Genomic DNA, 14,136 nt, shown 5'->3' with positions numbered 1-14,136 from the left:
CCTTAAGGGGTAACTGAGAAACAACTTAACCAGGAAGAGGTTAGTTAAAACTCTAAGCACTTTGACATAGCCAGATTCACTATTACTCATAAAAAAATCATTTAGCTAAAGAAAATATTCAGAAACTGAGGAACCTAGGATTCTAATTCAAACAATTGCAAGTAACTTCCAAGAAAGATAGTAACATACTCCACTAGTGGGCAGTGTGGCATATTTAGACATACCGGAAACCCCTTAGGAAGGAAAAAATTCTAGATTTGTTTATACATAAAATCTTAGAAGCAGCCTGCTTCTCAAAGGAGATAACATCAGAAATTATTAATCTCAATAACTTTTCCTGCCTATTCAAAAATATTCATAAGATCCTGGTGCCAGAAATATAACAGTGAGCAAGAAAGAGCTAAAGGGCCTCCTCGGGTGGCACAGGCAGTTAAGTGCCACGCTGTGAAGCTGTCCACAGCCTTTGCAGCACCAGTTCGATCCTGGCCAGCCAGCGAGGGTCCCACATGGCGCGATAGACCTCTCCTGCCGGGTCCACTGCTCCCCTCAGCAGTGTATTTCATCAGTCTGCCTGTTCTGTTCCCCACTCTGTCTCTGGTGAATCCTCTCACCCTCCCCCGAATCTGGCCTGTACCCCAGTTCTTATATATATAAATAAATCTTTAAAAAAAAAAAAAAACTAGTATAAAAAAAAAAAAGAAAGAGCTAAAGTCTTTCCTTTATTGGAGTTAACATTCTCATCAGTCAATATCACCACAATCTATAAAGATCTTTGGTGATCCTACTGGAGACAAACCAAGGAAAAGGAAAAAATAACCAATGTGCAGGAAACAATGGAAAGAGGGTAAATGTTAATTAAAAGCACTCAAAGGTCACAAGACTATCAATATTTCTCAAATTTAAGTAAGATTATATTTAAGCAACAGTACCTTTGCCAGGCAAAATCATCCTCTAAAAAAATGTTGCGGCTGGCTTTTCTGCTCCCCACAGGTGTTCGGGGTTCACTTGGATCAAGTACAGACACAGAGGAAGCAGAATCTGAAAGAGCATTCAAGTCTTCCCCAATGGAATTACTATCTGTCGAATGAGCATAACTTAAGGCTATTTTTCTGCAATATGTACAAGCTCGGAGGTCACCTAGAAGGAGGAGGGAAAAAATTAACTACATTAAAGGTAATAGTAATAGATTACTTAACAGAACATCTTTCAATCATTAGGTTGAGTTAATCTAATAACAAGGAAATATCTTCAAGTAAACACTGCCAAAAAAGACAGTTTTTTAAATGTGAAATAATTTTGTTATTTCTGTTACATACTTAAAGAATATCATTATAATAAATTCACCTAGGCATCCAAATTACTTCCAATATTTATGAGTTAGGAAAATAGGACTCATGATACTGGGAAATTTCTGCTTAAAAGAGTATTTTTCAGGGCCTCCCTGGTGGTGCAGCGATTGAGCGCTGGGTTGCGAAGCTGACCGCAGCCTCTGCAGGGCCGGTTCGATCCCCGGCTGCTCCCCGGCCACCAGAGGAGGGTCCCACATGGCGCGCAGACCTCTCCTGCCGCCCGCTGCTCCCCTCAGCAGTGTACTTCGGTCCTTCTGCCTGCTCTGCTCCCCGCTCTGGCTCTGGTGAATTCTCTCACCCTCCCGCGCTTCTGACTATACCCAGTGCTTGTATAAACAAAACAAACAAACAAATAAATAAATAAAACATGCCTCTATTAAAAAAAAATTTTTTTTTAAATTAAAAAAAATTAAAAAGTATTTTTCAAGATTCTAAAAGTGAAATAAGGGATCTATCTAAGAGAGTAGGTGCAAGAAGAAAAATTTTAATAAGGAAACCAAAACAAATAGAAACATTTTCCATAGGAAACATGGAAGAAAAATGCTATTTTTGGTCCCCTGAAGAGTGGCCGCCACAAGAGGGCAGTTTTTAAAAACAAACATAGAAAATGAGCTGACAGACGATAGATAACATGGATGAATTAAAAATTCTTAGTGAAAGATAGACTGGAAATCAAATAATCTTGGAAGGACAAATAATAACGTTTTTTAATACTTTTAAATGTTGTATTTATCCTGTTTTGGAGTAGCACTTTCTACCATTTTTGATTAACATTTAAGTGTACCACATGCAATTTGCAGCAACATGGATGGCGCTGGAAGGGATCATGCTCAGTGAAATAAGCCAAAAAGAAAAAGAAAAATACCGGATGGTCTCACTCATAGCAGGAACCTAGAAAACGTAAATAAGGGACCAGGAAAATGAATAACTATAAGAAAGTGAAAATCAAAATCAACAAAAAACTATGAACCAGAGACACTTACTGGGGGGTGGGCGGTGGGAGGGGAGGGATTGGGGTCAGAATGGGGGGATTGCAATTGTATGGGGAATATAAAAATAAAATTTATTAATTAAAAAATAAATAAATAAATAAATAACATTTAAGTGTACCAAAAAAGGAGGTAAGATAACTAAACATTACTAGTGAAAGCTATTTAACAATTCTACCTTAATTTTTTTACCCATTAACATTAGAAAACTGAATAACATGAAACAGACTTCTAAAACTCAACTATACTATGTTTTAATTATGATTACTACCAAGTATAATAAATGACACTTTATTTTTTTCATATCAAGAATACTATTAATAGTATTCAATTTTATTAAACTATGCATGTATTTTAAGCAAAATTACATATAGCTCTTTGCATCTCTCATTCCTCACAGCACAAATCAACAGATGAAGTCAATTCAAACTCTAGAGAAAACTAATCCAGTCAAAAAAAAGGGAACTCCAGTCCAGGATCAATGAGAGTGCTAGGACATACCAATACCAGCTAGCCAAAGTAGAAAGACAGTAAGGACGTGAAATTACTTCCTGCAGAAAGATCTTTAAGTTGCCACAACAAAAGCTTGAGTTGTTTCTTATACTTAAGAAAATCTCCTTAACCAGGCAGCTATTATAAAGAAGATGAGTAGATCAGATCAATAAAAAGACTGAGCCATGCGTGCCAGCCCAGGAAAGTTTTCATTCTATAAAGAACCCTCATCAGTTGGACTACTGAGCACATGCCAATGTTACGTGAAAGGGTGCAAACTGATGAGATACAGCTCTGCCATCAGAGAACTCGGTCCACTGGAGGTAAGACACATATAAAATTAAAAAGCTGCATGATAGATTCCAAGAACCATTTTCCCCTATAGTTGAAGAGCTGAGTTGCTGAAAATCAAACCAAGAATTTTATCCTGCAAGTGACTGGCACTGATTAGAAAGGAACAGGATCCTGAATACTGGAACAAGGATTTATGAAAAGAGCCTGATGAAAGCTGGGGCTACTGAATCCCAAAATTCTACTGAGTCTCTTTGCCAGTAGAAATATCCATTCCACCCTATCCCAAAACTCTGCTTTGTCTGAGAAATCCATAACGGCCTCTCCTGAGTTAGCTGCCTTGGAAGACACAGCTCATTCTTCCCAAGACCCATTCCCACTACCCTCTTTATTGCCAGCCCTCTAATAAATCTCAAGTCCCAGTAGGTCCTAAATAGAGATTCATAAAGTATGAACCATGAAGAGGTGTACTACACTCCCAAAAACTACATGATTTTTTTAAATTTATATAGACTAGGGAATATAAATTTTTTTAATTTATATAGACTAGAAATCTAGGGAATATGTGTGGGAATGGAAGGTTGTGGGATTACAGTGAAAAGAACATATAGTTGAATAAAACTGAATTTATTGATATAGACCAACTAAGCAGAGCTCCTGGATTTAATGCAGCAACTCATGAGATTTAAAAAAGCTCTAGCAGTCTAACTAGTTGACTGGCTGGCTGAAACATGGACCCAAGGTGGCCTACACTAATGAAGCTGAAATGCAGAGTTGCCCTAGTATATGATAAAGAAAGAGATCCAAAAGGCTTAGGGAGATTGTAACAACAAAAGCAGATTTACCAAGCAAGACCTGCTCACTCAGCCTGGGAGAATTTAGAGGGACTATCTTTCACCACTACAATGAGAAACAAATTTGTTAGGGATGTCTCAGCATCCTTGTAGAGCTTTGTAGTCACTCTTCTCTATAAGTCAGAAATTACAACAGGAACTTCTGCCACTGCAGTGGAAATAATTGCAACCTAGCAAGCACAAAGTGGTGAAACTTAATCACCAATGACAAGAGGGGCACAGTTGCCATAATAGACAGCAAAGCAAAGCAGTAATCAGAGGAGTCTGACTCATACAGACCTAGCACATTGATCATGGTGTTCACAGAAGTGTAACAAATAGGCAACCTACTAAATTTTAGACTAAGAGGAAAATGTCTATTACAAAACAGAATCACGGTGTGTGTTGGTGGTATAGTGGTGAGCACAGCCGCCTTCCAAAACAAAATCTTTACCTCTCAATCAATTCTCCAACTTGAATCATTAATAGACCCAAAATTTCTTGAACAAAGGGGAGGCTGAGTTCCTTGAGGAAGAGCCCCATTACACTGCCAAAAACTTATACTGTTAATCTTCACAATACCCTTTGCCAAAGGGTGTTCACCAGGGTGATGACATTAGAAAAAGGAAACAGTCAAACTTTTGGGGAATTGTTGACATGAACTGTCACTAATTCCAGGAGACCCAATACCCAAAATGTCACTGTGGTCTATCAATCAGAGTAGGGGCTTACAGAGTTCAAGTTATCAGTAGAGTTTTAGTCCAAGGTTCAGTGGGTCCCCAAAGCCATTCTATTGTTATTTCCACTTCTAAAATCACTGAAATAGACACACTCAAGAAATGGCAGAATCCCAATATTAGTTCCCTGACCTGTGCAGTGAGGACTACTGTGGTAGTTGTGGCCTGTAGAAGTATGAGACAATAAATTTTTGCTATTCTAAACCACTAGTTCATAGTATTTTGCTATGACAGCCTTAGGAAGCTAAAACTAACAAGACAGGATTTCATCTGAAGAGTAATAGAAATTCTGGGCCTCCCCTGGTGGCGCAGGCAGTTGAGCGCCATGCTTTGAAGCTGTCCGCAGCCTCTGCAGCGCCGGTTCGATCTCCGCCAGCGGCAAGGGTCCCACATGGTGCTGCAGACCTCTCCTGTCCCACCTGCTACTTCCCTCAGCAGTGTATTTCAACAGTCTGCCTGTTCTGTTCCCTGCTCTGTCTCTGGTGAATCCTCTCACCCTCGTGCACATCTAGCCTGTAACCAAGTTCTTGTATAAATAAGTAAACAAATCTTTAAAAAAAAAAAAGGTAATAGAAGTTCTGAAAAGGGGTCAGGAGGGGAATATATCTGCTTTATGCAGATAAGTCAAATTATCATTTAACAAAGAATACTAACTAGAGTATGAACAATGAATTAGAAGTAGGAAAAAAACAAAGATAAAGCATAATATAGGTAATAGATAATCTGGATCTGAACTCTGTAACAGTTATAATGAAAAAGAAAAAAAAAAGAGAATAAAGCCAAGAGGAAGACCCACATGATAATACAAATAACATCAAAGAGATAAGAAGACTTTTTGGTAACCTCTTTCCACCTTCCATTTCCAATTTACTGCATAAATCCACACACCAACTAGTTTTTTCTGATTCAAGAATAAGTTAAAACATCTGCATTACTAAAATTTATGGAAGAATATGAGTAAGATGCAATCTACCAAAGCACAGTGTTTTATAAAATGCAAATTCACTAAGTAATATTAACTGATAATCAATTCTAACCTTCTTGTTAGTAAATTTTAATTCTCTTATGGTTTTTTGCTAACATGTATGATAAGCCATCTTTTCCTCTAGTTATTAATAAACCTCCCCATTTACTTTATTACTTGACTCTGAAGTCCTTAAAAGCAAAGATGTTGCTCCCTCACCTTTCTGTCCCCATGTCTCACAAGTAAAGCCCAAAATGAAAACTAACATTGGTCCAGTATCATAACTTTTTTTTTTTTTATAGAGGCATGTTTTTTTTTAATTTATTTATTTGTTTGTTTGTTTGTTTTGTTTATACATGCACTAGAAGCGTGGGAGGGTGAGAGAATTCACCAGAGCTAGAGCGGGGAGCAGAGCAGGCAGAAGGACCGAAGTACACTGCTGAGGGGAGCAGCAGGCGGCAGGAGAGGTCTGCGTGCCATGTGGGACCCTCCTCCAGTGGCCGGGGAGCAGCCGGGGATCGAACCAGCGCCGCAGAGGCTGCGGGCAGCTTCGCAACCCATCGCTCAACCGCTGCGCCACCGGGGAGGCCCAGTATCATAACTGTTTTATAATTATAGTCTGTAAAATTGTAAAGCTGTCAATAAAATGCATTTACCTGTATAGCCCATAAATTTCCCAGGGATTTCTTGATTACAGCAACGACTGCAGAAAATCTGCCCACACAGCCGACAATGGTGTCTGCGCCTAAAGGTGGTAAATTTCTCACTACAGTCATAGCACTCTTTGCACTGGCTATCTGGCATCCAATATTGCTTCAGGTCACTATCCTGTAATAATAAAAATGTGTGAAGACTTCTTGAAAATTCTGATTACTAAGATGCAATGGCAAATGCAATGCTAATCAAAATCCTAGGTTTCTTTTGCAGAAAGTGACAAACTATTTCTAAAATTCATGTGGGAATGAAAAGGGTCAAAATAGCTAAGAAAATCTTGAAGAACAAAGTTAAAGGATTAACATTACCAGCCATCAAGACCTATTCTAAAGATACAACAATTTTAGACAGTGTATTAGAGAGAAAACTATATATATAGCTTATATATATACTATATATATATATATACTATATATATATAAGCTATATATATAGAGAGAGAGAGAGTGAGAGAGAGAGAGAGAGAGAGAGAGAGAGAGCCTGCTCACACTATGGACTAGAAAAGGGCCCGAGCACACTTTCACACATACACACTTATGTCCAGATTTACTGGTGCTGGGTCCAACTAGAGATCTATAAAAAAAAAAAAAAAATTGAAGCTTGACCCCATATTTCACACAAATAATAAAGCTTCTTCCTGAAACCATGGGGGAATATTTAAGGTTGATGGGCTCGATAAACACTTCTCAAACAGAACAAAAAGTACTAACCATAAAGGAGGGGAAATGACAAATTAAAAGTAAGAACATACTTGTAAAACGATTAAGGTCCTAGCTGGAGTTAGTACTGATTGAACTTTCGTTCAAGGGGCAGGATGCCATTTCCAGTGAGTACAGCATGAACCCCATATAAAGACTTAATAAGTAATCTCCTAACCCTCTAAACAGTACCTGGCTTTTCCCCTCCATGATTTCCTTGAGACGTTTTAACACTGTGCTGAGGCTTCGAAGCTGAACAGCTGTACGAGGATCATGACCTCCAAAAGTAGGTTCTGCTTTCCTTCTTGTGTCTGAGGCAGATTTACAAATAAACAAATAAATAAATGACAAATTAATAAACCATGTTAATAGTCTCCAGGATCTATCTATGCACAAAGAATATATGTGGTACAAGTTGCCTAATTACTATTAGCATATACGTTTGTTCTCCCAGTCAGTGATACAGATGAAGATTAAAAACAGTCTTTATGAAGATAGATACTGTAGAAAGTGCTTCTTATTACTATGTAATACACTCCTTCACTGGCATGTAAGGGCTACATAAGAACAAGTGTTGTCTGAGACCATAAGTAGTTTTGACGCCTGAGATGATGAAATGTCCCAAGTCATTCATGATTTTTTGGGCCTTTGGGTCCCAAGCTATAAAAAGTCCTTGCTAGAAATTTAGTAGAAAAAGCAACCCAGTCAGTTAACGGAGCTCAGTCTCTAGAGTCGAACAGTAAGTTCAGTCTACAGACCATGTACATAAAGTCCTGTGAAGCAGATCATGAGAACGGAATGTAACGGCCCAGAACTCAGAGTCTGACAAACTTCAGAACATGCAGGATGGTGATTTTTTCAGAGACTTTCTTCCACCCAATGTCTAAGGGATTAAAATTGCCAAAAATAGCTAGAATCCCACCTCCCAGCCCTACCCCCTGCAGTTCCAAACTTACACTTAAAATAGCAATACAGAAGCCAGCCCACATTCCAACTTTGGGGGCCAGAATGAGGTGTGCCCACCAAAGCTGTCATATAATTTCCTTACTTTACAACTGAAGTTTCTACCTATTCCTGGCTTTAGCAATAGGTGGCTTAATAAAAGGATAAACATTCCTAAATAAACTCACTACCTAATATTCTGTGGCAAAGCAGGATAGAAAACACCCCACCTACATATCTCTCAATTTGCTTGTTTGCTAGATTTGTTTTAGGTGTTCTTTATTTTGGTTAGATGGAAAAGAATGGGTTACAAAGAAACGACTGGTTGATATCTAAACTAAGTAAGAACTTCCCAAGATAGCCACAGAAATAGTTACCTAAACTGCACTTGATAAAAAACTGGAAACTTTATCTATCAATAGTAAAATCTTAATTTCAGCAGATATCTGATATATATTCCTAGAATAAAACATAAGTACTAGAAGAACTAAATTTTCTTGAGTCTCACAACATAAAGTAACTCCCCTGATGTATGAGTTGAAGAAGGAGGTAGACAAAGCTGTTAGGATCATAATGGCTACATTGCCATGCATGAGCAACAATTAATTGTGACCCCTCCAAATTTAGTCACTTAGGATCATGAATTCTAACAGATCCATTCATTAGAAATGCAAGAGTGAGACTTTCTAGAACAATACAATCACAGATCCTGGATGAAAATGGAAGAGACTTGAGAAAATCTGGTGTAGCACTCTACCCTTAGGTAAATAACCTTAGCTGCTTTTTGAAAGTGGATATTAGACAATTTAAAGGATTTTTCCAAAGGTCACAGAGCTAGTAAAATGGTAAAATTTATACTGCCTTTTAGTAGAAAAAGAAATTGATGGGTCAAATAGTCTCAAGCTTCTGAAGCTCAAATGTCCATAGGAGCTAAGTTAGAATCAAAGAATCACGTGGATGTGATTGAAAAAAAGAAAAGGCAACAGGAATGGTGGGCACTGCAGCAAACTAGACATTACAAGCTCCCTCTAGTGATAGAAATTCCAAGTTTATCCATATACTAGGCAAATGGGTTTGGCAGGGTGACAGTTTACAATCCCTAAAAGATTCAACAACTCAGTTTTACAAATGAAAAATCTTATGCTTAATTCAACATAAGATCTAGTCAGAAGAGCTCCCTCAAGAGGAACAGGAGTGTTGCCACAGGTCAGGTTCAAGAGCTAAGTGTTTATTAAGGTTAAAGGCTAAAGTGGGGATGGTCTTGTCCTTCCACACATTGTAGTAAAAACAGACCTTCTCTCTCCTTCTCCCTACCTTCTGATTGTTCTAAACAGCTAAGGCTCACTGCTCTAGGAGGCCTGCAGGGGAGATATAGCCAGCTCTGCTCTAGTCCACAAGGAGAAATTTTTCTGCTTAGTTTCTCCTCCTCCTTCTGACCGTTAAGTCAAGTTCCAAGTAGCAATGAAATATCCTTCTACCAACCACCATCACCCATGCCTGTCTATTTTTCACTTAAGGATCTCATGGGGAATACTGACCAGACAAATGGGACCTGAAGCTCAAGAGAAACACCTGATTTCCAGTACTGCACCCCTTCCCCTCTAGGATGCCACTGCTCACTGCCTTCCTTCTATCACCTCGAGATGGGCAAGGCACTGCGGAGCTTATTAATGTAATAAATAAAACATAAAATAACTCATTTTCTCTAATCTCTCAATTCAGGCACTGATCCCCAGTCTAACTCATCAAAAAAAGCATGAAAATGAAGGGAATGGCTGTGTAGTCAATCAGGATGGAGAACAAACAGGCAAGAGGAGCTCAGCTTACCCAGCCACGGTGACAGTTTGTATCTCAACAAGGACAGAAGGCAAAGAGCAACTGGCAGCCCACTAATGGAGTTGAGAGTGCTCAGCCAGACCTGGGCATGCACATGACATTACACTAGCCATAGCAAGAATAGCAGCAGAATCCATTCACAGAGCTGGAACTAACCTGTGTTCTCCTGGGGATGTTGCAAACTGCTCTCTGTTGAAACCCAAGTAAGTAATTAATCAAAACATAGTCAAGATGTATCTGCCTGGCCTAAAGTAAAGCTTAACATGAAATGTTTGAGTATTTTTATTAGGTATCCACACATTCTTTCACTACCTAAAGGTAACAGCTGAATTCTGAAGGGTAACTTAACCATTACAAATAGCATAAAAGTTAAATTAATAAACAACCTGGGAAACACAATTACTGTGGAAAAATCTACTACACAGAGAAGACTGAAACAACAACATTCTTTTACCTAATACTGCTGAAGATCGCCGTTGGAGTTCCTCATTAAGCTGTTTTTTATAAGGTATAGGCGACCTCACAGACTGTGTCCGTGAAGGGAGCTGCGGGCTGGTCCAACTTCCACTCACAGACTGCTGTTCTCCCTGGCCCCCTTCTGCTCTCTCTGCAGCAAAAGAAAGCTTGGTAATGTTTGAAATACTAATACTCAGAGTTTAGCAAAGAGAAGGAAATAGATGAAATTTATCAGAAAAGCATGCATATATGTATCGCATGCATAATTTAAAATGTTTTTTTTAAATACAAAGAAAGTGGCAAAATTACAGGTCAATAACCACATCCTTGGTACATGTGATATTCGGTTTGCTTTACTGTTCATCAGAAATATCTTGAGCATATAAAAAGAAATAGAATGTAAACTTAACATGAAGGCAGAATGGAGAGTTTTGTTGTTTTTTTTTTTTTTAAGATTTATTTATTTATTTATACAAGCACTGGGTACAGTCAGAAGTGCAGGAGGGTGAGAGAATTCACCAGAGCGGGGAGCAGAACAGGCAGAAGGACTGAAGCACACTGCTGAGGGGAGCAGCGGGCAGCAGGAGACGTCTGCGCGCCATGTGGGACCCTCGCCGGTGGCCGAGGATCGAACCAGCGCTACAGAGGCTGCGGGCAGCTTCGCAGCCCAGCACTCAACCGCTGCACCACCAGGGGAGGCCCAGATTGGAGAGTTTTTTAATTTGTTTTGGTTATGGGGTCAATCTCTTGCAGTGAGTATCCCAGTCGACAGTAAGTGCTCAATAAACATTTGCTAAACAAACATTTGCTATATAAACTTCTGTCTATGACCATTAAATATAAAGTGGTATCCTAGAACAGAAAAAAAAAATAGGTGAAAACCTGAAGAAATATGAATAAATTACATACTAAAAAATAATGTATCAATAATGGTTTCCTATTTACAAAATATGTACCATTCTAATTTAAGGTGTTAATAATAGGGGCAAGTGGATGTGGGAGTCTATGAGAACTCTGTATTATTTTTCTAATTTTCCTATAAATCTAAAATTATTCAAAACAATAAGTTTCTTTAAGAAAATGAATCACTGCCCTAAAAAAATCAACAGGAGTTTTTATACAGTTTTAAACATGACCACTAATAAAAGTCAGTCAATGCTATTAAATTTTCTACTAAGTTAATTAAAACTAATAGCCCATCCAGGATACCACATTATATTTAGTTATCATAAGATAGTAGTTTATATAGCAAATGTTTATTAAGTACTTATTATCTACTGGGATATCCACTGCAAAAGATAGACCCTATAACTTAACATATTAAAATAAACCTCAACAAGAGAGGTTAGTTTCTAATGCAGTTTGAATAATATGACCAAATAAAATGCAAAAGATATAGATTATGTTTTTAAATATTTTTTTAGGTAAAAGGGTAAAAAAAATGATTACTTTAAAAGAACTCATTTAAACACTCTTTCCATTTTATGTCATTACATGTACATCTTAATCTAATGGGTTTAAGTCAACAAGTCCACTGGTAGCTTTCCATTTTTTAAAAATATGAATCTTTTCTCCTACGTGCTCATCCTTTTAGTTTTATTGCTTTAATTCAAATCTTTTGACTATCAACCCCTAAAAGAAAAAAGTTCATACCACCAACTTAATAAAATTGAAACACTAAGGAGAGGGAAAAAGAATGCTAATTCCTTTTTTTTTTTAAAGATGTATTTAGGGCCTCCCCTGGTGGTGATGGGAGCTGTCAGCGCCGGTTGAATCCTGGCCGGCCAGTGAGGGTCCCACATGGCACCGTAGACCTCTCCTGTCATGCCCACTGCTCCCCTCAGCGGTGTATTTCGTCAGTCTGCCTTTCTGTTCCCCTCTCGGTCTCCGGTGAATCCTCTCACCCTCCCGTGCATCTGGCCTATACCCCAGTTCTTGTATAAATAAATAAATAAATCTTAAAAAATAAAATAAAATAAATATTTATTTATTTACGCATACAAGAGCTGGGTACAGACCAGAAATGCAGGGGGTGAGAGGATTCACCAGAAACAGAATAGGGAACAGAACAGGCAGATTGACCAAAGTACACTGCTGGGGGAAGCAGTGGGCGAGCCAGGAAAGGTCTGCTGCACCATGTGGGTTGCTCCCTGGCAGCAGGGGATCAAACTCATGCTGCAGAGGCTGTGGATTGCTTCATAATGCAATACTTAAGCCCTTGCACCACTAGGAAGGCCCCTAATTCCCTTTTAAAAGGAAACTTAACATTTAGTTTTCAATTCAGATCTTTAATTACCAATAATGAATAAGATTACAGTGAAAATTCTAGCTTTCTCTTAAGCAGTAAACTCTAGTGATATATGATTGAAGCTATCTCTTTGTTAATATTTTACTTTCCTACAGAGACATGGCATGAAAGTTGAACAAAAGAATTTCAGAGAATCAAAATTGTGGGTTCTCTGATCTTTAAGAGTAAGTCTTACCTTTGTTAAATCGAAAGAGATTTACAAAAGAACTATAGGCTGATTTAAAAGGAGGTTCGTCCTGATCAGGAGTCAAAGGCTTAAAGTGTGTGAGATGAGAAGGACTAGTAGGAGATCGAGGCAAATCATTAGCAGAGTCCAGTGTTGGGGAAGTCTTATCATCTGTGGCCATTTCATGAGTCTTAAAAAAAAAAAAAAAGGAAAGGAAAAAATTAAGCCAAAATTATAGTTTCTCGGTGTCCCAAAAAGTAATTCCAAACAGAATCCAAATATCTAAAAATAAAACTAAAAATTCATATGTATGAAAACCAAAAAGTAATCCAGTTCATATAAACTCCATATTAAGGCTTACAATTACTGTGATACAGATTACAAGAGTTTCAATTACCTGCGTATAACTATGCAGTAATTCTCTATGTTACTTATTCAAGTTACAAAAAAATACCAAAATTATTAAAAATCTGGAGGTAAGGCAAAAATGTGAAGAAAAAGCAAAAATAAGCATTTTCATATCATCTATATCTTTCTCATTTTAAGATCTTTTTTGAAAAAAATGATTTTTTTTTTAGTTATGGAGGAAAACTGGTTTTACACAAACATAAATTCTTCAAAATTTTATTTCACTTATTTCAACTTTATGTTTTAAAAAATATTTTTACAAGAAGGAAAAGAAATAGTCATCCTTTAATGACATTTCTATATAGCCTCAAAAATTACCTCAATGTTTCATCACCTATGAGAATTACTTAAATCAACAAGCTGCTCCCCCACCATCTTTCCTCATAAGTGCAAGAATCTGGTTTTTCTCCCTTAACCTAAATTCATATACATTAAAATTGAGATCTTAAAGGACATTTTTAAAAAAGAAAACCAAAAATTATAATTTTACCAAAGCAATAAGGCTAACCACATCACCAGATGGAGGTTATAGAAAAGCATTAATATCTATTTTCTGCTGTACTAATATTTCATCTAAAAGAATAATGAACTATGCATAATTCCAGTGACTAAAATGCTGTCTTTTATAATTCAATTGACACTTTACAAAGAGGATATTACACTCTTATAAAATACTTTTCACTTTCAAAATCATATCTACCATCTCATTTTATTATTATTCTTACAAAAATCCTGAAAGGTGCACAGAGCTGGCCTTATTTTACCTTTGAGAAAAATCAACATTCATTGAACCTAACAGAACTTTCTTAAGATCACATAGTAGTCAGTAGTGGAGTTCTAACTAAACCTTGAATTTCACTCCAGAATTCTCCATTATATCAAGATTATCTTTGTACCTTTTCAAGTCTTCCCATTTCAGCCTACCTAAATTCTTTATCCTCACAAGATGTTAT

General features: G+C 37.5%; 1 protein-coding gene across 3 annotated transcripts in view; it reads right to left on the bottom strand.

Moving 5' to 3' along the window:
- PIKFYVE (phosphoinositide kinase, FYVE-type zinc finger containing) overlaps window positions 1-12,956 on the bottom strand; it is a gene marked incomplete at both ends in the record, with an annotated part of 78,410 nt that extends 65,454 nt beyond the window's left edge. The window contains 6 exons of one of the 3 annotated variants that reach the window (XM_084252185.1): window positions 930-1,137; window positions 6,312-6,483; window positions 7,260-7,378; window positions 10,002-10,034; window positions 10,300-10,452; window positions 12,785-12,956. In XM_084252185.1, the coding sequence (XP_084108311.1) occupies window positions 930-1,137; window positions 6,312-6,483; window positions 7,260-7,378; window positions 10,002-10,034; window positions 10,300-10,452; window positions 12,785-12,956 (857 nt within the window). Of the gene's footprint in view, window positions 1-929; window positions 1,142-6,311; window positions 6,484-7,259; window positions 7,379-10,001; window positions 10,035-10,299; window positions 10,453-12,784 lie in introns of all 3 variants that reach the window. The other 2 variants (XM_084252184.1, XM_084252186.1) reach the window with 2 other exon arrangements.
- Between the last annotated feature and the right edge of the window lie 1,180 nt (window positions 12,957-14,136).

This window comes from Talpa europaea (assembly GCF_964194135.1).
Source record: "Talpa europaea genome assembly, chromosome: 1".
Classification (NCBI taxonomy): Eukaryota; Metazoa; Chordata; class Mammalia; order Eulipotyphla; family Talpidae; genus Talpa; species Talpa europaea.
This window is presented reverse-complemented; position numbering and strand designations above follow the sequence as displayed.